Raw genomic sequence first — 26,148 nt, forward strand, 5'->3', positions numbered from 1 at the left:
GAATACGCAAAGCACTAGTAGAAAAAGGTCAATTTGCATCGGCCCATTTGCGTCGCACAAACACGGAAACGATGCAAATATACTATTTGCGTCGCATGTAACAATGAATCGACGCATATATAAGACGAACTATGTGCGTCGTATCTAAATATTGTGCGACGCAAATCATCTATGTGCGTCGCATGAAGGTTATGGTGCGATGCACAAAACAAAGTAATCTGCGTCGGACCCCTTAGCCCATCCGACGCAAATCAGCCCAAAAGCCCAATTTATTTCTAACCCCATAACCAGCGCCTCTCTATTAACATCTCAAACCCTAAAGCTTCTCAAAACCACCCGCCTCCCTTTCGTCCCTCTCAACCCGCCTCCCTCTCTTTCTCTCTCACTTTCGTCCCTCTCAACCCGCCTCCCTCTCTTTCTCTCTCACTTTCGTCCCTCAAACGCATCAGGAAGTCCCTCTCTTTGTCTCTCACTTTCGTCCCTCTTCTTCACGTCGAAAAAATCATTTTCTCTTCAACATCTGCTTCAGTTTGCATCAACCGACGATCGAATCTTCGACGCCATGACCTTCAGTGAGCAATCTTCAGCGTCGACGACACCAACAACAGCAACAACACTTCGAACAACGAACGAATCTTAAGCGAACGAACGAATCTTCAGGTAACTTATTTTTTTTCTTTTTCTTTTCCTTGTTTTTATTCGCCTGTTTTAATTTTTCGTAATTTGTCATTTTTTTCAGAATTCAGATCTTGTTTGAAGACCTCGTTTTTTCATCCTAAAATCTCCAGGTAACTTTTTTTTTTGTTCTTGTTATTCGCCTGTTTTAATTTTTCGCAATTTGTCATTTTTTCAGATCTTGTTTGAAGATCTTCGTTTTTTTAATTTTCGTGAATTCCAGATGTGTTCGAAGTATAACAACGAGAAGGAAGGTCAAGATGTGAAGGAAGCTCCAACATTTTTTTTACTATTATTGATAGATTTGTTTTTATGAATTATTGTAATATATATGTTCTAAAATTCGAAGCATTTTCGTTTTTATTTTTCCAGATCTGGTCGAATTTTTGTACAGTATTGTTATTAGTTTTATTTGATTTTCAATCCTCTATCTCTACACATTCATTGTCCAAATCTTGAGGCTGTTGATTTTCAATCCTCTATCTCTTACATCTCCATAGTCCATTGCCTTTGTAGTTTGTATTGTTATTAGTTTTTTTGTACAGTATTCATTTCCTTTTTAATTACTGCATTCGTTATTGCTGATTCAGGATGGAATTTGTGTAGAATTTCCTGCATTTGTTAGTTTTTTTTAATTAAAAAAAAAATTTTAAAAAAAAAATTGCAATTTGCGTCGCACGTGGCCCAAGGTGCGACGCAAATTACTCATCGCACCTAGGCATGTGCGACAAAAATTACCCTTTGAGCTTGGTGATTTGGGCTGGCAAGATCCACTTGCGTCGCACCGTATACAGGTGCGACGCAAATAGGTGAACCATCTGCGTCGTTTCCGCATACGACACAGATCGTTTCTGAGTCAATTGCGTCGAGGGATTTGGCCTCGCACTAAAGTCCGACGCAAATAGGCGCCTCACATCCGACGCAAATTGCCTTTTCTGTACTAGTGAAGGTTTTGTTGGCTTAGTTTATGAACTGAAGATAGAAAGTGGGAAAGGTATGGGTGGAGGAAAGTTACTTCTTTTGACCTGATATGGTTGGCTATGCCTCATGACGAACCTTGGGGTAATGTAGTAATGTTGGGCTCCATAACAAACCTTGGAGGCAGCGTTTGTCCACATCTCATACTTGCCACTGATTTGTTTAAGAGAATGAATTATTCTGTAATGGAAAGGCCGGAAATGATTTGATAAAAAAAATGTTTCTAACGGACTGAAGTAAAGGTTACGAGTTTTTCACTCATTTTGGAATTCTGTTTGTTTTGTTTTTCTTCTCTGAATTTACAGGTTTGGTATTAAGAGTTGGGAATCAGAAGTGAAGCAAGAATAAGGTTTTGTTTTGTTAAGGACTGAGTTTGTATTTTAGATAGCTGATTGAGAATTGTTATTTATATTTCATTGTATATAATATTGGGGAAATATTTGTGAATTATGACTTAGCTTGAAATCTTGTGAATGGCATAAGGCTAACTTTGAATACACATATCTCTCGATCTATAAATGATTTTTCTATGATTCAAATTGGAGGTGATAGCTTGTTCAAAGAGCTTTCCAGCGATAGGTCATATGCCCAATTCCAATGAGGAAAGAGAAAGTTACGCCCGTTTTATGAAGGACTGCCGAGAGTAGACCGCGACGCGCGGCAGCCACCGCGACTCGTGTTTTGTGAGATACGTTTTTAAATAAGTTTTTCTTATTTAGGGTTTTGTATGGAGTATATTTTGGGGTATTTTGTGCGGGGTTCTTTATGCTATAAAAGGACCTCTTAGTGTTCATTATTTACACACAACTTATGAAACTCTTTTAGCCTTTAGAATTTAGGACTTCTTGTATTATTCTCTTTGATTTTCTCCATTATAGTGAAGAAACTCTAATCCCCCACCTGTGGATGTAGGTCAAATTTGACTGAACCACGTAAATCCTTGTGTTCTTTGTTTGTTCATCTGTATTGTTTTCTCATCTTTATTATTTCATTGATTTTCTGTTCCGCATTAATCAAACTACAACACCCGATTTCCTAAAAATATTAGTCGAGTTATTGGTGTAATTAAGGACATTTGTCCGCTGTGAAATAATTGATTTTAGAGTTAATGTTGTTTATGGATGTTTGAGTGTGTTTCGCTTAGCAGCTAGGAAGAGCGAGCTGTTATAATAATTATTAATAGTTAGGTTTTATAATATTAGCAGTATAGTTATTACTATGAAATTCAAGTTTTTTTTTCTTCACATTGTGTCAATCAAATTATATTGTTGATAAGAGGTATTTAGTATGTAGTTAAGGCATCAAAAATCTCTTTCAAACAATATTTATAATACCTAACAAGCAATTACTAAGAACATAGTAAAGACAAGTTGAAGGTCGATCTACAGGAAAAATGGGATTAATCAAAGTCTATTAAGACTAAGTTACCTAATTGAGGGGGTTTGGGGGGGTTTTAAATGATTTAGTTTATAAGGATCAAAACGGAACAACGATTATTAATGCAATTGTGATACAAATGCGGCGATTATGCAAGGTTTAGTTTTCCTCTAAAATATTCGAGTCTTCTCTCGAATGGTCCTTGAAAAATCAATTAATCAATCAACTAAATCCCGTACGTCTCGAATGGTCTTTAGTCAATTGATTAAGAGCTTCAATAAATTTGGAAACCTCTTAATAAAGAATCTCCTTAATTTTTACCCAATATCTTGGACTAGAAATTAAGTTGATTCATGGGAATGACAAAAGACTTCAAAATCCAATTACAAATATTTGAAGCCAAAATACCAAAGCATAAATGTGATCAATATCTATCCTAAGGCCTCAAAACACCAAGATCAATGCATAATTATCTTTAGATCATCACAATCACATTAATAATACATTTGAATCCTAATCCATACTTTTTCACCCTAACCCTAGATAAGAGACTACTCACTAATCATGGATTCTAAGCATAAAAGCAAGAAATTTATCACAAATATAGGGCTAAATATGATTAAAAGATAATTAATCTAATGAAAATAAGCAATAATGAAACTACTATATAAGAGATCTATTAATAGGGAAGAATAAAGAATAACAATGAAAAGGAAGAATAAAAATTGAAACTTTGTAATTAATTGAATAAAAAATACCTTGGATGTGTAGAAATTACAAATATTAGTCTTTCATGAATCTCAAATCTTAAACAAAAATAAGTGTTTTTCTCTTGAATATAAACCCTAATAATACTCTCTAGTCCCTAGAATAAAGCATAATACGAAAACTAATCAACTCTATTGTTTTAAATAGGCTCGAGCCTTATAAATTTTCTGACGAAATAAGTGGTGTGGGTGCACCCTTGTACTAGTGTGGGCGCACCTCAGAGATGGTGCGGGGGCACCTAGCTTACTGATCTTGAGGTACTCAATCTCGCAGGATGGTGCGGGTGCTCTGATGTCAGGTGCGGGCTAAGGTTGTGCGGACGCACAAGACTATCTACTCACGCTTTCTTTCTTCTATTTTTGCGCGTGCAAACTCCTCAAAACTCCCCCCTTATGCCGTATCTACCAACTCTCGACCTCAGAAAGGGTCACACCTGCAATCAAAGCACCGGAAAACACGGTGAAAGCAAACGTACTAGAAATTCGGTCAAAATTGACCGGAAATCTATCAAAATGTCACTATTATCAACAATGATCAAGTGAAAGAAATAGAGAAGGAAATAAGGAAGAAAGGGGAAAGAAAGAGGATCAAACCAAGCTAAAAGGAGCTCATAAAGTGTGTTAGAAACACACTTATCAATTGTCAATTTAACTTTCTATTACAGTTTTAAACACATATGTGAGAAGAGGAAATCATTCTCCTTAATTTAATATTTAATTGAAATTTCAAATCCAATTTTATTTTTAACTTGGTCAATATATATGGCAAGTATGCAGAGAAAACTATTATTTAATATATATGACAATTTTAATTCATTAAGAATATATCAGACTTTTATTATATATGCTAATTTAAACTCATTAAGGGTATTATCAAACTTTTTGTAATGGAGACACCATCTTCCTCCTCCTTCATTTATATAATAGAGATGTAAGAAACTTTATGAAGATTTGTTGCCTATTGTATCAATGTTTCATAGTTGTTCATGATTAGACTTGTCAATATGTCTTTACTTAATTGAAGACTAGTCTAATATGCACGCGATGCGTGCGTTAATTTCAAAACTTGTTATTCTATTATGTACTTCATTTGTACTATAGTTATGATTACACTTAAAATATGAGAGATTAATAGTTAGATGAATTGAAATATATTAATTCGCTAATGTAAAAAACTAATAAACGTTGTGCTTGATTTTTTAATATTAATTTTTTGTAATGAATTATGAATAAAAAGAATAAACATAAAGAATTCCATTAAGATATTGTATGAAAGTAGAATTTCTTTTATTCTCAATGGGGCGTAGAAGGTTTTTTGATTGAGTAAGTTAAAAAAAGGATTGTTTTCTTCATTTTTTTTTCCATGAATAACTCAATCAAAATGCAATAAAAAAAGTGTATGTTATGCTTAATATCTTTAGTTTGATTTGTCTTAATTCTGCCCTTTATTCGAGTAGCTTTTCTTGAGTTGGTATGACTGAATTAATGAGTATCAAAGGTAGTGAGATTTTCATACTTTTCGGGTGTACGTCATAGATGTTATCTTCCCTTGTACATTAATATTTATAAAATTCATAAAATTACGAGGGATTATAGGTCATTAGCTCACCTGGGCTCGTCCAATCCCTCTTTGCTGCTGTTTTGTGTCGTTGTTGTAGCTTGAGGGCCCTGCTCGAGTTTCTTTCTCTAAATCTTCTCGTCTGTTGGTTTTTGGTGTTGAAGCTTTTATTCTTCTCTTTCTATTTTCTAATTAGTCTCTTTTGGTTTCTAATTTCGATATGTGTAACTTTTTGGCTAAATAAGTAAGAGTCTCAAACTTTTGAGGACTTACTGAATACACCTCAATTTTTTTTTATGTGAATGAACATTTACTAATTCAGTTGTATAAAAAACCGAATCGGTTCATTGATCTAACTGATCCGGCTTTATGATGCAACCCGATCAGTTAGTGATCAACTGATCTTGTTCAGTATCGGATAAGTTAATCACTAGTTTCTGCTTTGTCCCTACCCGATCAGGACCAAAACTGGATTTGTAAGCCCGGTTTTGAGCTTTTTTTCACAAGTAAATATTTATCATACACGTGGGTGCACCATGAACCCTAAGGTTTTTTTTTCTCATTTTCTCATACATGTGGACTCATACACTATCCCTCTGATTTCTTAGTTTCAAGTTTCAACGTTTTTAACCTTGGATAATATCTTTTATCAGAAAGTACCTTATAAATAACGTTTTTTTGTGAAAAAGTACCTTATAAAAAATTATTGTGAAAAAGTACCTTTCACCATGTTTTTTTGTTGCGAAATAGTACCTTTTGTCGGATTTTGGGAGTTGACCACAAACTCCCGCGTTGACCAGGTCATGTGGTTGTCACATGATCACTTAATCCCAAAAAATGCTAAAAAAACCCCAAAAAATTCCCCTCCCCCCAAATTTCTTTCTTTGTTCTTTCTTCTACTTCTTCTTCTTGTTCTCCAATTCAATTCTTAGGCCTTTAATTAGTAACGAAATTGGTAGAACTAGAGAGTTTAGAAAGGAAAGGCCTATGAGAGAAATCTAAATTAAAAGAACAAGAGAGTCTGAAGGGAAGATAACCCTGAAAAGCGTGAGTTGGGATGGAAGTGAAAGTATTCAAATTGGGGCCAGAAAAGTAATTGTTTTGAAGAGAGAGAGAGAGTAGTGAGTTGAGAGAGGGATTTGAAGGAAAGAGGAAATGTAGCAGATATAGATTGAGAAACAATATTTATGGAGATTGCCTAGTTGTCGCTGTTACATTTATACCTTTCCGAGAGCATAAATCCACGGAAGTATCCCACCTAGAAAGGGGAGTTGAGAAAGTTTTTAAGAGGTCATTAATGACGAATTTGTCATCTGCAGAATTCACGAAAAGGAGGAGAGAGAAAATAAAGATGAACAGGCACATGGTTGTTGTAGTTCTTGTTCTTCTCGTTTGGTATCAATTGAGTTTTCTTGGTGGAAAGAGAAAATGAAGAGGTTTTGAATATAGAGAAGAAAATGTTTAGTGAAGTTCGAGTTAATCCTTTGTAATTAGCTTTAATTTCATCTAAAATGTCCACTATAATTAGCTTTGAATTGAATTCGCCTACAACATCTGTCTTTTTATTCAATGATTCACTTGTAGATAAAGTTGAGTTAAGAAGGAACAATTGAGAAGAGGAGAGAGAAGAGGGAGAATCAAGGTATAAGTTGAAATTTTAGGAGTAATTTGGGTTAAAATGATGAACTGGGTCGTCACGTGCAAGTCACATGACCAAGTCAACGCCGAAGATTTTGGTCAACTCCCAAAATTCGGTAAAAGATACTTTTTCGCAACAGAAGACATTGTAAAATATATTTTTTTACATCAATCTTTTTATAAGGTACTTTTTCACAAAAAATATCATTGATAAGGTACTTTCTGAAAAAAAAAAACCATATATTAACTTTGATTGGAATTTTTCAACCTATATTTTACACCAATTATTAGTATGTCAAATCTTTTTTAGTTGTTTTAATGTATATTTTCAGATATGTACACCAATTAAAGTTACCCTTGTATTCTTTATCTCATCATCAAGCCCCAAAAGCCTACTTTGTAAGAATGAGCCCAAAAGAGAAAAGCCCAAGATCCTCATATCCAAGAAACTCTATAAATACTCCACTTGGCACAAAGTTAAAAGTCACTTACCTCAATCACTTTACTTACTCTCTTCATTTTACTTTGCCTACTGTATAACTTAAGCATTCTAGAAGGTTCACTTGGAAACTTGGTATGTATGTCTGTCATTAAGGAGATTTGAACCAAACATTCATTATACTATTTTGATCAACACTATTCTCTTGTTTTCACATAGAAACAATCATTGTTTTCCATATTATATAAAAGCGGAAGCTAAATTGGAAGTCACAACATTAAATAATCATACCTGGTTGTACGAACATAAGAGAAAATAAGCAAGATATGAAAAAGAATAGGAATGTAAAGAATCTATACTCGCCAATTCTATAACGTTTAATGGACAAATAGATTGATACGTCACCAGTAGCTTGTTAAATTTGTTTCATACCGGAACGTTAAGTGAATTGCCCAAATTGGATACATAAGTCTCTATTTTTTTCAGAAAAAAAGAAAAGAAAAACTAGGACAATCCCCTAGTCCTTGGGGTCAATATAAAATATCCTAGCGGACAAGAAGGGAAAAATCAATCTCATACAAGGAAAACATAAAAGTGAAAAAGGTAGTGGGATATCCTTTACAAGCCATGTACTCCGCTACTCAATTTCCTTTTTGATAAATGTGACGAATCCAAAACGAAACAATGCACTTCATACCATGACTAGAGCTGTCAGTTTGGTTAATGAACTGCTGGTTGAACTGAACAAACTGAAATTTAAACTGAACTGGGAGTAACTGTAACTGAAACCAACTGAAAATTGCTAAACTGAAACTGAAATAAACTATAAATGAAAAACCAAAACTGAACTGCAACTGAACTGAAACAAACTGTAACTGAAAATAACTGTGAAAAACTGAAAAGTTGATCAATCAACTGAACTGAACTGAACTGAATATTTAACTGAATTAACTGAACTGATTCAAACTGAAACTGAAACTGAACTGAACTGAACTGAACTGAAATTGATTCAAACTGAACTTTTTTAAACTAATTTTTAATTGTACACGAACCGAATTCACATATTAGCCAAATTCATGATAGTACCTCCAATTCACATAGAAACACATAAAATAAACTCACACTGTGTCAGTCTTTAATATATTTGAGCGTCAAAATAAAGCGTCGCCCATGCTTTAATTTTCAACGCTCAAAATTGGGAGATAAATTATATTTTGACGCTAGGTTTGTCGCTCTATTAGCGTCGCCCCAAGGTTAGGACGTCTAAATATCATATTGTGTCCCCACTCCCCCATACTAGGAAGCAGGTGCCACGAAATCTATATTTGTTGCCCATCTTGGGCGTCACATTCATACACTACGTCACCCATCTTGTAAGATTTTAGGCAATAGTTACTTCTATAAATTTCCTTGCCCGATATTTTTACGTTTTGGCCACACAATTAAAAATTTGTTACCCATATTCAAGTCGAACTACTATTTCATTAATTGTAGCCAATCTTTTGTCTAATTAATGTTACAGTTTTTGTTTCTCAAATTAGACAAGAATTGCTACTACCTCTTCTATTTTTTGGTTGAAATGATTTCAAATTTTTTATTATCAATAAACATTATACATATGAAAAATATGTAGTGAGGAGTATAGTACATACAATTGAGTCTCAAAAGAATTGGGAGGATATAATAAACTAATTTACAGCATAAAATTTTTACAAATTAATGTTATTTATGGATAAAACAAGAATTCAACTTAATCTCTAGAAATCCAAAAAGAACAAAAAAAATTAAAGAAGAAGAAATGAGCGAGAATACTGAACAAAAATAGAACAAAACCAGAAACTAGAAAAAAAAAAAAAAAAACAACTCCATCCATCATTTATCTTTCCCAAACAATTACTAGAGAAACCAAGAGATAGAAAATTAATCTGTAAAGAAGAGAAATAAGAAAGAAAGAAAAGGTTTATTTTGGTGGTATAGGAAAAGAAGAAGAGTAGTATTTTGATTGCGTGCGAAATTCCGACTCCATTAGTGTCTCTCTCTCCTTTGTTCGTCGGCGTCTTAAGTTCGCCGGAACCCCGCTGTTTCCTCGCCACTGATGTCCGGTGTTGCCTCGTCGCAGTTGCTGTCAGAGTTGTTGGTGCTGTGGTGGTTCCCTCCCCTGTCCCGACATCCCGTGTTTCTCTCTCCTCTGGTTCGTGATTCGTTCTGGCTTGCTGCTGCATCGAGAATCGATGAACAGCCACCGGAATCATGTCGCTGGCGTCGCGTTGCTCCTGTTCAGCCTCGTCGGCTCGCCGTCACCACTCGCCGGAGGCCCGAACTCCCCTCCCCTGTTCTTGCTCTCGCGGCCGCTGTTATTGGCTTTTGATTATGAATGTGTTCGATGGTTGATTATGTGAACATATGAAGGTAGGAGATAGAGAAACTGAGAGGTTGAGAGTGAGAGATGAGAGAGAAAATAGATCTGAGATTCAATGGTGTGCGTGAAGATGGAAGAGGAATGAGAATGAAGAGGGAGGTTGTGACTTGTGAGGAACGAGTATGAGAGAAGAGATGGAGGATTTAGGGATAGGGAGGGATTCAATGGTTGGATTTTGTTTTTTTCAAATCAATGGTCTTAATTCATAATCCATGACATTCTTTTTTGACCAATGAGAATTGAGAATGTCCAATCACATGGATTGCTAACTTAATCAATGGTTGGATTTTTATCTTTCTAAAATCAATGGCCTAAACTACTAATAAACTAATATTGTATTTTGATATTATTTTGATTTGAGTATTGTAAATTTCTAAAACTAATATTATTAGTTTAGTAACTTTAAAAAAAAAAAGTAGTGTTATTATAACTTAATAGAAATTATAAACTTTCAAAATTAAATTAGTATTATTGATTTTTAAGAAATTATTATTCTAAATTTATAAATTAGAAATATGTAAACATGTTACATGCGGTGATTAGGGATTAATTTAATGCTAATATGTAAGACGTAACACAATAACAGTTAACCTACTACTACTACTTGTATAGGTCTTACATTAATACTTAAGTTATTGGTTATAAACTTATATTAATCTACAGTTATTTCTTCTATTACGGTAGATTTCTTATAACCTTACTTATACAATTATTTACTATTACTCAGCTATAATTTGATTGTATTCAGTTAAGTCAACTTATATAAGTTATAACAAGCCTTAATCAGTACTAGACCTTAGCTTATAGTATATTACACATATGAATTTTCGCTTTAAGCAATACGGTTTACTACGACATAGTAACAATAATTAACTACTTGTTTCAATTCAATTAGATGATTTGGGTTTCGAAATGAATGTAACTTAAAGACGATTACTTAACTTACATTGATACATTTGTTGATATTATCCAATATCCATTATCTTAAACGAACTTGCGCCATCTTGAATTAGCTAGTCGACTTACATCGATACATCGATCTAATCCAATATTAACTTATTTCAATTCAAATTAGATGTTTTGAGTTTCAATATAAATTTAACTTAGAGACGATTAACTTAAATGAAACATTGTTATACTGAACCAATCTACTGAGTTATACTGTTCTACATCTGTTTGAATTAGATGCTTTCGGTTCCAAAATGAATTCAACTTAAAGATGATTAACTTAAGTAGATTATTGTTATTATCTTGAATTAAACTTAGGGTACTGTTAAAGTAGATGTTTTGAGTTTCAATATGAATTTAACTTAGAGACGATTAACTTAAATGGAGTATTGTTATATTGAACCAATCTACTGAGTTCCATTGTTCTACATTTGTTGCAACTCAATTAGATGCTTTCAGTTCTGAAATGAATTCAACTTAAAAAGATGATTAACTTAAGTAGAGTACTATTATTATTATCTTGAACTAGTTTATCGACTTACATTGATACACTCATTCAAATAACAACATGTTTCAATTTAAGTAAACGTTTTGAGTTTCAATTACTTTATCGACTTACGTTGATACATTCATCTAATCTAATATCAATTGTAATTTCTTTTAGTTTGGCTAAGATATGTGAGTTTCAAATTGAATATAACTTGTTAACGATTAACTTAAATGGAGTATTGTTATCTTGATTTCACTTATCGATTCACATAGATACCTTGAGCTAATCCATAATCAACTTATTTTACGTCGATTATAGATATATTAATCCATTGAACTAATACACTAAGAGTAAGACATTAACATAAATTTGTCTTATTCCAAATCAATATTTAGTAATAAAGTACACTTTAACCGATGTCACTTTATTCACGTTTTTATGAAGTACAACTGTTTTTTTTGAGGCAATTGTGGAAGTGCGACAACACTTATTTGTTGCATTAATTTTTAACCGGACCCGAAAAAACACTGCCAAAACCGACATGAAGCACAATTTTTCCCGAATAAATACAAGAGTGTGATTAACTTCTACCCGAACCGATGCGATTATCGTCGAAGTTATGTGGTTTTCGTCAATAACTGAAATAAACCGAAACGAAACTGAAAATAACCGCAACAAATTTTAACTGATATGGATTCAACCGTTGGTTGGTTTAACTGTTTGGTTAAAACTGATTTAAACTGCAACTGAACTGAACTGAAAATGGAAAGGAAAAAAACTGAATTAAACTGAACTGAAAAGTTTGTTAACTGAACTGAACTGAACTGTTAATTATTTCAACTGCTACAAACTGAACTGATATCAACTTAACTGTTTGGTTATAACCATAACTGAACTGTTGAACTGAATTGACACCTCTAACCATGACACATGCATCCATAAGAGCATGGCCACTCATGTATTTTTTTCATCATGAAAATATGTCATGAAGCTTGATTAAAAAAATCATGGCCTTACACTCATGTTCTTTTGGTGATCTAGCTTGATTATAATTTGAAATTTGTAGTTAAAAGTATCTTAATTTTTGAGATTTATAAACCGACATACAATTTCTTATACCACCTCTGTATTTTTTAAACGCATCATTTGTTTTTCCGATGTTTTTTCACATTTGTCGAGACAATTCTTTGAAAATTAATTAGTTATTAGGCCCGGGCTATGCCCGGGTAAAAAAAATCATTTATTAATATAATACTTTATGATAATAACACTAAATACAACTTAGCTAGTGGTTAAAACTTTAATATATGTCCAATCAAAAAAAAAAAAAAACTTTAATATATGTACTTGAGGTCTCGAGATCAAACCCTATACTATGCAATTTCTTAATTTTTTTATGTTAATAATACCAGATAGTTTAACAAAATTGGTGGTTGAATAGTATCACAAAACCAATCACTGGTCTCCGCAAGAATGATTTTCGCGTAGAAAAAAGAGAGTATAGTCATATACTTACTCATATTACTGTCACATTTCCTCTCTGCTGGAAAGAGGACGAGTAATGTTTCAATTTCATGTTAATTCCTAATAAAATTGTTCAAATATTCTTCTAATTATATTGCCTAAATTGTTTATTTTAATCTCTACTTTTCAGATTTTCCTGCTGAGTTCAATTTGATAATCGCTTAAGTCATCTGCTCATGTTACCGTTAACTTCTCAATTATCTTGCAGGTAAGTGAAAGTGATCAAAACTCTCCCTCCATTGCAGTAACTAATGCGTTTTCAATTCCCTGTAGATTTATTAGTTTTCTTCTATTGGTGTTAGAAAGCGACTAAGCATACTGATGTAGACGAGATTTAATCCCATGTCTGGGGTACCATCTCATAAGACTTTACCAAATAAGTAATTGGTCCATTAACAAGTATTAATTCAAAGTTTATGATTGAAACCTCTTTCTTAATGTTCTAGATATAATCATGTAATAATATCCTAGACATTTGCATTTTCATAATTCCTTGCAATAATTAAGTAATACCCTCGTTGGATTAGATTGATGTTATGATGGAGGCAGCATCTTCTAACCTGAGTTCTTTTCAAAACCCTACATTTTCTTTGTAATTAGTTGTGTTGGGGTGTTGACCTAGGCTCCGTTTGGTAGGGTGTAAAACATTTTCAGTGTAAAATGATTTCATGGAAAATAATTTAGAATGGAAAACACAATTCCAAAATTAGTTTTCTGTTGTTTGGTTCAATGTAAGAAAAATAATGAAAATGAAAGAAATATGAAAGGAAAAGTAAGGAGGTAGCGAGAGGAGTGTGTAAGAGAGATAAGGAAAACAGTTTTCCCTTCATTTTGAAGGGAAAATGGTTTTCCATCATTGGGAGTGTAATTTTACTCCAAGGAAAAATGGTTTTACACTCCTTTGCCAACCAAACAATGTAAAACTAAAAATAGAGGAAAACAGTTTTCCAGGAAAACGTTTTACGCCCTACCGAACGGAGCCTAAGTCTCACGTTGGAGAATTAAGGAAGAGTTGCCATGATTGTAAGTGTTCGCCTAACTTCATTAGTATGAGGCCTTTTGAGAGCTGCCTAGAAACAAAACAGTGCAGGCTGTGGCCCAAAGTTGACAATTATCATACTAATGTCGGTGTCGGAGTCAAGGTGTGCTCAACTGGGGGAGATGGAGGAAAAAGAGGTGGGACAAAGTAGAGATTGATGTTAGATGATAATAAGTTTGATCAGTTCATATTCTTTTGCTATACAGCATTTAGGTTGAGAAATTAGTTCATCGCTGTTATTCTAAAGGTTCTGTCTTTCTTTCTCTTATGATAAGGGCATGTTTGAGACCAACATTGGGGCAAAGCTTTTTTTTGTGACTTCTTGAGAGCCAGATTCTCTTAATTTTGGTTGTACGTTCTCTATACAGTTAAGGGAACAAAAAAAAGATGTCTAAATATGAGAATTTGACATCTAATATTGCCATTTGTGAGAGTTTTTAGCCTTTCATGTGCTGGTAATGAATGCAGGTTGCTGCAATTCCAATGCATAGCTCTTGACCACCCTTGAACTCCAACCTAGATTTTTAGCTTTATGCATGTCTTATTAATAGGAGTGCGAGATGCTCTTGTTGCTTGGAGGTTTAACTAAAGCTATAGCAAGGATTTAATGAACCTAAGGTTTGTATCAGACATCTCATAGGAATTGTATTAGTTGTTGGAGGAATATGACAAATGGCTGAGATTTAGTGTTCAAGTTAGTTCCTGATTTCAGAGAAAACAAGATTTACATTCCTAGCCTGCTTAAGATGTCTATTTCCACTAGAAATTCAATATGTCCTTCTGCTTCCTGAGCGGTAGCAGCTCCATTTTCTTGATTGCTACAGCCAGAGGGATCCAATAAGCAGCAGCATTCAATCAACTGGAAGCTTGATGAATTTTTAATGCTAATATCTTTGCGATGTTATATCATTCACTCTGATCAAAAGCTGAAATTAAATTGCACCCTATCCTCTGCTAATACAATTTGAACTAATTAGTCTTTGCAAAGAAAAGAAAAGGTCATGCTTTCCTAACCCTCTTGTGATTGAAGAGTCACTTCATATATCTGTTCAAAACCCCCTTTTTCAATGAAATGTTCGTCGCTTTAGATTTTATTGCTTCTTCCATCTCCTTGAGGGTGTAATCGTGTATGCAGATGATACCTAGTATCTTTTTGCAGGTCAGTTTTGTTCCTCAAGTTGCCAGAATTATTGTGTAGGTTTCTAGATCCTTTCTTTACATATAATGAGAAATTTCATGATTAACATGTAGCATTTCAATCAATGATGAAAGACCTGTTTTTTCCAGTGAACTTTCTTGGTGGTTTATTGCATGAACAACATTGATGAGCAACCTGTTGCAGAAAGAAAGTTATTTTGTTTGAAGGGCTTCTTTGGCCACGCAGTTGAGGAAATAATCACTGTTAGCAGTTGGCCGAGCTGCAGATTCATGAGAGAGCCATAAGTCTTGGCAAGTTAAATGTGTGGTTCCTAGGCTGTAGAGGTACCGAAAGATGCGTAGAGTGGGAGGATGTTGTGGTAGTCTCTTTGGATTTGCTACGTTTTGTTTCCTCACGGCTGAAAGCAGGAGGTGATTAAAATTCATGCTAGTAGAAGAAACAGCACAAAGCTCAGGTAATCCGTGGCTTTTTATACAAATCTATCCTGCATGTATTGTGCAGCCTGTAGTAGGTAGTTAGGTACTAGGTAAGATGTTATGCTGTTGTTTATATATGTTACTCTCTTTTACTAACAATCACATGTATTCGACTGCATTCTCCTTTAGATTTTAGAGTCTGAACTAGTATATATAGGCAGTTAGCAGGACCTACAAAGGTGGACTAGCTACAGATAACTATTCAATGCTGTATGGATTGTTTCTTTTTTGTTCTTTTGCATTATAATCTCGTTTATGTTTATCACTTGTCCAAACTCCAAATATTATTGGTAAGCTGTGCAAGTTGATCTTAATTATATTTAGTGAAATGTCCGGATAAAAGAACTTTATGTCCTTAACATAGTTCCATTACTATTTCTAGATGAGAGCATCTCCAAAAACAATTTCGCTTGCTATTTAAGTTAGTAAATTCCTTTTTGAGTTGCAACTTTGCCTTTTTATGGTCCAACTTTTCATATCACGATGTTATCTTTTTTACTCATATTTATAGAACTTCTTGATCATGTGAGATTTGTTGGAGTTGTCTTAATGTATGTTAATAAATTGCACTTTTGTATTATGATAGTTTGGACCATGGATTGATTTTATTATGACGAAGGCAAATATGTAAAAGAACAATGACATGAGCACTTGATAGTTAATATCAATGCCTTAAAAAAGTTGCGTAAAATAGAAATTTTACTTTGGGATAGGGTGAGTAGTAGATACATTTTGTAATTTCCGAATTCTCCAGTTTGATTGAACGATGATCTTGTTGACTTTATAACTACTAATGTTAAGTATATGCCTTCTGCAATAACCGAACTTGAAAAAGTTACAATACAGAATATGTGTTCACTTTTCAATAGTTAGATTATCACATTTGAACATGAATTACAATTTCAAGAAAACATAAAGAATCATGAGACCTTTTTATTTTAGGTATCAGTGCTTAATTAACATTCTTTATTGACCCTCCATATATAGTTAGATTCTCATATTTGGACCTGAATTAGAATTTCAAGCAAACATAAAGAATCAGGATAGAAACAAGAGACCTTTTATTTTAGGCACCTATTTTACTGCTTAACTAAGATTCTATTATTGACCTTCTATATAGATCTATAACAAAGGTACAGGATACAAAGATTGAGATACAAAGAAGTGAACAATCTAATTTAGTTTGTCTATGATAAATTACAGAACTCTAAGCACAATTTTGTAGTTTTTGGGCAAGAATACAAGCCATGAAATGACTTTTTTTTTTTTGTCATTTATGATCCATATGTAAGAGAAAAGATGTGTCTACAAAAAGACATTTCTTGAAAATAGGCATTGGTAATATATAATTAGTGAAATAATGTTGACAAATATATATGCAATAAAAGCACGATACATGGAGTAGCAATGTGTCGGTTACAACAGCTCTTGGGCAATTGAACATGCACTGCCTGGTGTAGAACATCTGAAACTTTCGAAAAGTTCCTGATATCCCTAGCTTGGCCAAGGGAATATTCACATGGATGAGCAGATGCTAGATCAGCTCTACACTTCGTGGCTTTGCAATCTTTAACATCTAGCATACTTCTATGCTTTATTATTAACCTGTAGGATTGTAATCCTCTTATCTACTTATAACACACAACTTCAAGTGACATGTGTGCAACGATACACATATTACATATGAGCACTCATTTATTATATAAATGGTCCAATGCTAACCACTGAACTTTCCTTCAATTCTGACTCTTGAAATCTTGTCTGTGAAACTCAGACATGAAGAAGTGGAATAGCATGGAGTGGCTGAGCTTTGTCCAACGTGAGCCCAAACTTCGATTCCATATCCATCTTCTCTGGTGGAATATCTCCTGCCAGCTTCCAATCAAACCCGTGAATCAGTGATCCCAACATTAAATGGATCATTCGAATCGCCAATGGCAACCCAGGACAAATTCTCCGGCCAGCACCGAATGGAATCAGCTCAAAATCATGACCTTTTACGTCAATTTCCAATCCTAAAAATCTTTCTGGCTCAAATAAGTTTGGGTTCTCCCACAGGTCCGGATCTCTCCCAATTGCCCATACATTGACCATTACTTGTGCATTTTTTGGCACTGTAAAACCCATTAGCTTCACATCTGAATCAGGTTGTCGTGGCAGGAGAAGTGGTACTGCTGGGTATAGCCTTAAGGTTTCCTTGACAATAGCCTGCAAATATGGGAGCTGTGGAATGTCAGTCTCTTCAATTGTTTTTCCTTTCCCTATGATTTCGTGGAGCTCTGCTTGTGATTTTTTCAGCTTTTCTGGGTTGTGGAGTAATTCTGCCATTGCCCATTCTAAAGTGCTCGATGTTGTGTCAGTTCCTGCACCAAATAGGTCCTGCGGGGAAGACATGTCATGTTTTCTTTTAAAAGCAATGCAGGGAACAAAATTGATAATATGTCAAAAGTGAAGTTGACTACCAGTAACAGATGAGGTATTTTTGATACTTCTATTTCTTCAGAATCTGTTTGATTGATGCCTAGTAAGCCATCCAAAAAATCATCCCCTGGTAATGATTCTAATGGTCTCTTGCCCTGCAACCGTGGTTCAATTATGGTGTTGAATAGATCAATCATCTTACCAAAGTGTATACTTGTACGCCGTCTGATGCCTTGTGGGTCTATCTTCTTCAATAGAGGGAAATAATCAGCAAAGTTGGGTTTTCCCAATTCTCCCAGTGCACCTCGCACAGTCTTTCTAAATTCAGAAGCATATTTGGTACAGGGGTCACCCAAATCCAGTGAAAAGAAAGTGCTTGATAACATATTCAGCGTTGTAGTGAATGCTACTTGACCAATGTCCACCGATAAACCATCTTCGCTTCGTTTTTGGATGTAGGCAAGGAGATCCCTCATTTTTTCTTTTCGCTGATTTTGGCTCATCTCAAGCTTACTGGCTGAAAATACTCTTAAATTGCAGATTTTTCGAAGCTTTCGCCATTCTGGGGAAACTGGCAAAAAGGACAGTGAACTTTTGTGGTGATCAAGTGCACGAACAGCATCAATGACCAACCTGTTAGACAAATAAAGATCTTGTTTTTGAAGGGCTTCTCTGGCCATGACAGATGAGGAAATGATCACTGCTGGCACTTGGCCGAGCTGCAGAGTCATGAGTGGGCCATAAGTCTTGGCAAGTTCAGTCAAAGAGATGTGTGGGTTTTTGCCGAGGCTAAAGAGGTTCCCAAAGATGGGTATAGTGGGTGGACCTGGTGGTAGTCTCCTTGGGTTTGATTCATCATCTTTCCTCCTTACATTTGAAAGGAAGAGATGGATTACAATCCATGCTAGTAGAAGACACAACACAAAACTCAGGTAATCCATGGCTTAGCAAAACTTTGCTGTATGGATTGTATAGGCGTAGTTTGTGATGTTACACTGAGATATCTGCTGTTTCTCTTCTTTACCTACTTATCTAGAGTTTACTGTAGTATATAGTGACAGTTATCTGGAATTCAGTAGTAAAATTCCACTCAGTGCTTTTTTTTAAACAATGTTTTTAACACACGTTTTAACTGTGGTTCATTTGAGTTTATTACTAAATGAATTTGGGTTAGTTTTTCAGATATGCTTCAATGGAAGAATCAATAATTTGTGGCGTGTTGCGAAAACAGTGGAATGACAAATTTCACTGTTAAGCACAGTGAAGTCTACTGACATGCATTTAATGCATGGGTGAGTTTTTCTTGCCGATTGCTGCAATTGTTGATTTCTGTAAAGTGAAGTCCACTGACATGCATTTAATGCATGGGTGAGTTTTTCTTGCGGATTGCTGCAATTGTTGATTTCTGTAAAATACACAGTAAAGTTTATATCTATAAATACTGTCATTTGTAAGAAGTTAATACACTCAATTCATATACAATACTCTTCTGATAAATTCCTTTCAGTAACATTCCTTCTATATATATTTCTCACAACACGTTATCAGCACGAGTGTTCTACCGAAAAAAATATAAAAGAGCGAAACATTGTGCCATTCACTACCAACCCAGCGAGGGGAACTGTAATACAACCCCGACCTAGTAACCTTAACAACGGTACAAATACCCATACCAGAGAAAACCCACAAACCCCTGTTTCCAACACCAATAATAACCCTCCTATACAACCAACTGAAAATCCACCTCCGCCAAGTAATAAAAGAGTCAGAGATGAACATGAAGAAACTAGTAGTAAACGTCACCATATTGCTAACGCAGAAAACAAATAATTTGATAATAACGCCACCTTCATGGAGGGTCAGGACATTTTATTTACGTTATTTTAATTTATTTGCTCTTGAACCGCTTCTATGGACAGGTTAATTTTTTTTAAAAAAAAAATTGCCACCTATATGGACGGCCTAGTGGAGTGATAAAATTACTATCTCATATATGTGCAATAATGTTGTATGTATGCAAGGAACAAGCATTCAGAACACTATTATATATTATTGTCTCTAATCTTCTATCTTTTTTGTATTTGTAGGTACATATATTATATTACCAATTTACCAGCATGCTTTAATATATGTTTGTCAATCTTAAAATTTTATTGCGTTGTATATTTTTAACTATAGATGAACTGCACAGTTAGGGATAACCCTCTATAAAAGCGGATTACCCATCTCCATTTTCACCACACATCCCTTATTCCAATTTTTTTTCTCTAAACCCACAATTTTTTTTTTCTTCCTCAACCTTCCGGCAGTGGCGGAGCCACATTGGGGCACGTGGGGTTACGTGACCCCGGAAATTAAAAAAAAAATTAAAGATTTTTCAGGAAAAAAAAGAAAAGAAAAGAAACTAGCAGCAGGCGTGAAGTAAGTGTAAGTAAGTAACGGCTAATTTCTGATGCTTCTTTTTGGCCCACTTGGCCACTTGCATATATTAAATATGTGGTCCCCAATTTTCCCAACTCCCAATTCTTATCAGATTTTAAATTAAATTAAAAATCATTTAATTTTGAAAACTATCAATTTCTCTCTCCTTCCTTTCCCAATTCTCACGCCTAAGATTTTTTTTTTTACCTCACACTTTCACGCCTCATGGTCTCCTCCGACCAGCCCAGTCAACATTCAGGCACCGAGCCGGCACCGCCGCACCGCACCGCATCCTCCTCCGACCAGCCCGCGCCCCGAAGTCGACACCCCACAGCCATCGCCATCAGGCGTCAGGTATTATTGCAAAACTATTTACAGAATTTAAATTTTAATTCTTTTCATTATTTATTTTCTAATTCTTAAATTAGTAAATTGTATATTTAAAATCTTATTTGGTTGATATTAATTGTAATATTTGCATATATGTGTGAATTTTCGAATTTATAAGGTGTGATAAGTGATTGATGCATTTAGTTAGTTTGTTGTTTATTTTTTTTTTTTGTGAATGTTGAAATTGTGAGATGTAAATTTGTATAAATTAGGTAGTGTTAATTAATTTATAATTTTCTATGATGATTTTAGTTTCTTTATATATGATGGTAATTTATTGATTGATTTTCATATAATTTAATAGTTAGTTCATATGTGTTAATTTGTACTAAACAATGAATATAGGAAACGATGAGTGATACACCTAGATCAAAAAAATCAAAGGCAATGGGAAAACAACCCGATCTTCGACAATTTATATTCAAGAAAATGAAATCTCAAGATAATTCATGTTCTTCAACGCCACCGTTAGATAGTGGTACTCCATCATCTAATGCTAGTGCATCTCCATCTTATGATTCTCCTCAAATTAACGAAAATGATATGAATTTGGGTGGTTCAAATACGGATAATGTGCCATTAGAGAATGAAGAGTTGGTTTATGATGTTGAACTTTTCCTCATGACCCGGGAAAAAGAATAAACATAATGGATTATCCTTCAAATCAACGTAATGCATTAGGAGGCATTATCCTGAAAAAACCTTGTCAACCAAAAACTCATAACTTTCCTCAAAGAGATCTTGGTGGGCCGCGACCGTGTCGATTTGTTGCTTCTTGGTTTGATAAATGGGATTGGCTTGAATATAGTATCGAGAAAGATCGGCATTTTGTTTTGTTTGTTACTTGTTTAAGAATGATATTGAAGTTAATGGGAGGAGATGCATTTGTAGATGGAGGATTCAGGTGATGGAATAAATCGGAAAGGTTTAAGACACATGTTGGAGGTGTAAAAAGTGCTCACAATCTTGCTTATGAGAAATATATGAATTTGAAAGATAAGAAGAAAAAAATCAATCATTGAAACTTTTGACAATGTAAGTGATGTGATTGAAAGTGAGTATGAAACTCGCTTGAGAGTTTCGATTTCTTGTTTGTCTTATCTATTGCGGCAAGGGTTGGCATTTCGTGGACATAAAGAAGATGAAGAATCTCTTAATAGGGGAAATTTCATTGAGCTTTTGAAATGGTTAAAGTCACATAATGAAGTTGTTTCAAAGGTCATTTTTGAAAATGCTCCCGGAAATTGTCAATTGACATCTCCCATGATTCAAAAAGATATCAAATTGTTGTGCCAAAGAAACAACTAAGCGGATTATAGAGGAAATTGGTGATGATTACTTTGCTATCTTGGCCGATGAATCTAGTGATGTATCCCAAAAGGAACAATTAGCTCTTTGTTTGCGTTATGTTGAAAAGAAAATGGGAAAGGTAGTAGAGCGATTTCTTGGACTTGTTCATGTTGAGGATACCACCGCTATGTCTCTTAGAAGTGCAATTATATCTTTGCTTGTTGATCATTCATTAAATCCTTCTAAGATTCGAGGGCAAGGTTATGATGGGGCTAGTAATATGAAAGGTAAGATAAATGGCCTCGAGACTTTGATTGTGGATGATACTCCAAATGCATACTATGTTCATTGTTTTGCTCATCAACTTCAATTAACTCTTGTTGCCATTGCTAAAAAGAATAATGAGTGTGGTTGGCTTTTGATACACTTGGAACCTTGTTGAATGTGGTTGAAAAATTCTTGTAAAAGAAGAGAAATATTCGAGACATCCAAGCTCAAAATGTTGCTCGATCCTTAGAAATGGGTGAACTTGAAATGGGATCGGGGTTAAATCAAGAACTTGGTTTGAAAAGACCCGGTGACACTCGTTGGGGTTCCCACTACAAAACTCTACAAAATGTCATGAACTTGTTTCCTACACTTGTTGATGTACTTGTGATGATTGGAAAAAATGGTTCAAATGCGGATGATAAGGCAAAAGCTCAAGGTGTTGTGCTCTTACTAGAATCGTTTGATTTTTTTTATGCACATTAATGTCTACAATATTTGGATACACTAATGACTTGTGTAATGCTTTACAAAGAAAAGATCAAGACATTGTTAATGCCATGAGACTTGTTTCTTTGACTAAAAAGGTATTGCAAAAAATGAGGGATGGTGGGTGGGAGATTCATTTGAGTAAGGTTACCTCTTTTGCAATAAACATGCCATTGTTGTTCCCAACATGGAGGATAATTACATTCCTCAAGGAAGATCAAGACGTTTTGTTAAAGAAGCGACATATCTTCATCATTTTCGGGTGGAAGTGTTTATAGGAGTAATTGATCTACAACTTCAAGAACTTAACAATTGTTTTGATGTGGTTAATATGGAGTTGCTTAAATGCATGACTTACTTATGTCCCAAAGATGGATTCTCTTCTTTCAACAAGGAAAAGGTACTTAAACTTGCCACTCTTTATCCTTCCGAATTTACAACTAATGATTTAGATACTCTTGATTGTCAACTTGATATATTCATGGAAGATATGCAAGATGATAGTGGTGAATTCCAAGGTGTCAATGATCTTTCTTCCCTTGCAATAAAGTTTGTTGAAACAAATAGAAATGAAGCTTATCCACTTGTATTTTTGCTCATCAAGTTGATGTTGATTCTTCCGGTTGCTACGGCAAGTGTGGAAAGAGTGTTTTCGGGAATGACTTACATAAAAAGTAAGTTGCGAAATAGCATGGGTCATCAATTTTTGAATGATTGTTTGGTTACTTTTCTTGAAAAAGAAGTGTTTCTTCAAGTTTCCAATGATGATATTATTGATCGTTTCCAAAAGATGAAGACCCGTCGAATGCACTTGTAAATTTTTTTTATTTTTGTTTATGTAATTTTTTCTTAGTTTGGAATGTATGATAATGAATATTAGACAATGTGCGTTTGCGTTGTACAATTTTCAATATTGAATATCCTTTGTCTTTTTTTGTGATCCCTCCATTTTGAAATCCTGGCTCCGCCACTGCCTTCCGGCCACCATGTTTAACGCCGACAACAACCGTCCTCCACCCTCATCTTCTTCTTTTGAGGAGGATTTTAGGAAAATAAGACTCTACTTATTTCTTATAGCCGATTTCTTTTTCCTCCTCATGACATTAATGATATATCTCCTAATACATAAGTAGGAGACAAAAAAAAAAAAAACCCCCCCCCCGGGGAAGAATGACAGAAAAACGCACATAAATATCAATTTTTTTTATGTCTTTAAGTGCATTTTAGGAATTTTTTTTGTTTATTCACTTGTTGTATTTTGTTTCTATTTTTGGTAATTTTTTTGTTTTTTTTTTGCTTCATTAATATTGTACGCTATTTTTGTTTATTTTGTTTGTATTATTTATGTATAATTTTGATGATATAAATCAGGGGGAGATAATATATATATATATTATATATATGTGTGTGTGTGTGTGTGTGTGTGTGTTGTGTGTGTGTGTGTGTGTGTGTGTGTGTGTTGTGTGTGTGTGTGTGTGTGTGTGTGTGTGTGTGTGTGTGTGTGTGTGTGTGTGTGTGTGTGTGTGTGTGGTTGTGTGTGTGTGTGTGTGTGTGTGTGTGTGTGTGTGTGTGTGTGTGTGTGTGTGTGTGTGTGTGTGTGTGTGTGTTTTTTATCATCATTACTAATTTCAAATATTTACATGTTTGTAATCAAAAGAATAGGAGATCTAGTGAAAAGACAATTTAGCATACTAGATCTATCTGGGCAAAAGTTTTTAGAATGGACAGTAGACGCCCAAATGAATTTAAAGGCCCAAGGATCGGAACATACAATTAAAGATCTGACAATCCAACAAGGAGATGCAACTACAACAGCCGCATTAGTTAAAATAGTGATTACAATTCAACATTGTTTAGAATTGTATCATTGTTGAGATATTGTGATCATCCCATCACAGAAGAGCAAATGATAAACAAAATGCTCTCCACTTTGCACGCATCCAATAGCATATTGGCAGAACAATACAGGTTCAGAGCTTTCAAAAAGTACTCTAAGCTAATCTCAGTACTACTTGTGGCTGAACAAAATAATGATCTTTTGCTGAAAAATCATAATCTTAGACCTACGGGGTCTTCAGCCACCCATGAGATTAATGCAATAGAAAGCTCTAATCCACAGAAGCAAATGCTATACATAGGGGTGGATGCGGTAATTACAACGGTCGTGGGAGAGGACGTGGTAATTACCGTGGCCAAGGGCGTGGATGTGGCAGAGGCCGATTTTCCCCAAGAAATAATAATTTTAAACATTCTGATAAAAATTGGGGACAATCATCTGGAAATCAGAGGCAGACGTCTTATAAAGGAAATGATACTTGCCACATATGTGGCATGACTGGCACTGGGGCCGCACATGTCGTACTGCCAAATAATTGGTAGACCTATATCAAGCTTTAATAAAAAACAAAGGAAAAAATGTTGAAGCAAACTTTGTTAATGAAGCTACTACATCCATGCCCAGCCTTGATGTTTCGGATTTTTTTATGGATGATGCTGAAGTAGAAAACAACTTTGTTTATATAACGATCCATTAATGTGCTTAGTTCATTTTAATTGCCTCAATATTCACTTTCATGTATTCGTTCCTTGATTATTAATAAAAATGTATTTTTCTTATACTACATCAGTATTTATTATTTATGAAGATATGAATTCATCAGAAGTTGGAACAAAGAACAATGTCTCCTGGACAGTGGGACAACACACACCATATTGAAAAAATAAAGTATTTTTAAAACTTACAATATTCCAAGCAAATGTTAGTACAATTTCTGGGACAGCCAAGCTAATTGAAGGCTCTGGAAAAGCTTGCATTATATTTCCAAATGGGACAAAATTGATAATTAATGACGCATTATATTCGAGTAAATCTCGAAGGAACCTCATAAGTTTCAAAGATTTACGTCAGAATGGTTACCATTTGGAAACAATGACGGTGAACAAAGAGGAATTCATATGCCTAACGGCAGAGAAAAACGGCAAGAAATACATCTATGAAAAATTGCCAGCAATTTCCTCGGGACTATATCGCATAGATATACGTCCGATTGAAATTAATATGATATCTAACCAGAAGTTAGATAATAGAAAATCATATTTACTCTATGGCATGACCGATTAGGCCATCCGGCACAGGAATGATGCATAGAATCATTGAAAACTCAAATGGACACTCTATAAAGAATGTCAAAATTCCTCGGTCAAATGAATTAACATGCTCTGCATGCTCACTTGGCAAATTGATAATCAGACCATCTATAAATAAGATTGCCACTGAATCTCCAAGTTTTTAGAAAGAATTCAAGGAGATATTTGTGGGCCTATTCATCCTGCATGGGACCATTTCGTTATTTCATGGTATTAATTGATGCCTCTACTCGATG

At 34.5% G+C, this 26,148-nt stretch overlaps 2 protein-coding genes and 2 long non-coding RNA genes across 7 annotated transcripts; 3 read left to right on the plus strand and 1 right to left on the minus strand.

The window, feature by feature from the left end:
- Positions 1 to 210: 210 nt before the first annotated feature.
- Positions 211 to 1,105, plus strand: LOC125492345 (uncharacterized). Its single transcript, XR_007268917.2, has 3 exons — positions 211 to 660; positions 740 to 788; positions 899 to 1,105. It is a non-coding gene; the product is annotated as an uncharacterized LOC125492345 (long non-coding RNA).
- An 11,667-nt stretch (positions 1,106 to 12,772) lies between these two features.
- Positions 12,773 to 19,458, plus strand: LOC125492307 (uncharacterized). 4 transcript variants are annotated; one of them, XR_008967242.1, is made up of 7 exons: positions 12,774 to 12,847; positions 12,944 to 13,021; positions 15,012 to 15,046; positions 15,140 to 15,465; positions 17,262 to 18,363; positions 18,449 to 18,840; positions 19,091 to 19,458. It is a non-coding gene; the product is annotated as an uncharacterized LOC125492307 (long non-coding RNA). The 4 variants fall into 4 exon arrangements; XR_008967243.1 differs by having other exon boundaries at positions 12,773 to 12,847; positions 17,262 to 18,840; positions 19,083 to 19,458; XR_007268833.2 differs by having other exon boundaries at positions 12,773 to 12,847; positions 17,262 to 18,840.
- LOC104901670 (geraniol 8-hydroxylase) lies at positions 16,890 to 19,040 on the minus strand. The gene is made up of 2 exons (XM_010689264.4): positions 17,950 to 19,040; positions 16,890 to 17,866 (listed from the first exon to the last, which is right to left on the minus strand). The coding sequence occupies exons 1-2, from the start codon at positions 18,847 to 18,849 to the stop codon at positions 17,258 to 17,260; spliced, it is 1,509 nt and encodes a 502-aa protein (XP_010687566.2). The 5' UTR covers positions 18,850 to 19,040; the 3' UTR covers positions 16,890 to 17,257.
- Positions 19,459 to 21,070: 1,612 nt separating the features above from the next.
- On the plus strand, positions 21,071 to 24,173 carry LOC125492695 (uncharacterized). Its single transcript, XM_057391584.1, has 7 exons — positions 21,071 to 21,316; positions 21,528 to 21,623; positions 21,716 to 21,937; positions 22,029 to 22,433; positions 22,478 to 22,753; positions 22,812 to 22,827; positions 22,912 to 24,173. Exons 1-7 carry the CDS (start codon positions 21,071 to 21,073, stop codon positions 23,580 to 23,582), a joined length of 1,932 nt encoding a protein of 643 aa, XP_057247567.1. The 3' UTR covers positions 23,583 to 24,173.
- Positions 24,174 to 26,148: the final 1,975 nt, after the last annotated feature.

The sequence above is a fragment of the Beta vulgaris genome, chromosome 8, assembly GCF_026745355.1.
Source record: "Beta vulgaris subsp. vulgaris cultivar EL10 chromosome 8, EL10.2, whole genome shotgun sequence".
Taxonomy (NCBI): Eukaryota; Viridiplantae; Streptophyta; class Magnoliopsida; order Caryophyllales; family Amaranthaceae; genus Beta; species Beta vulgaris.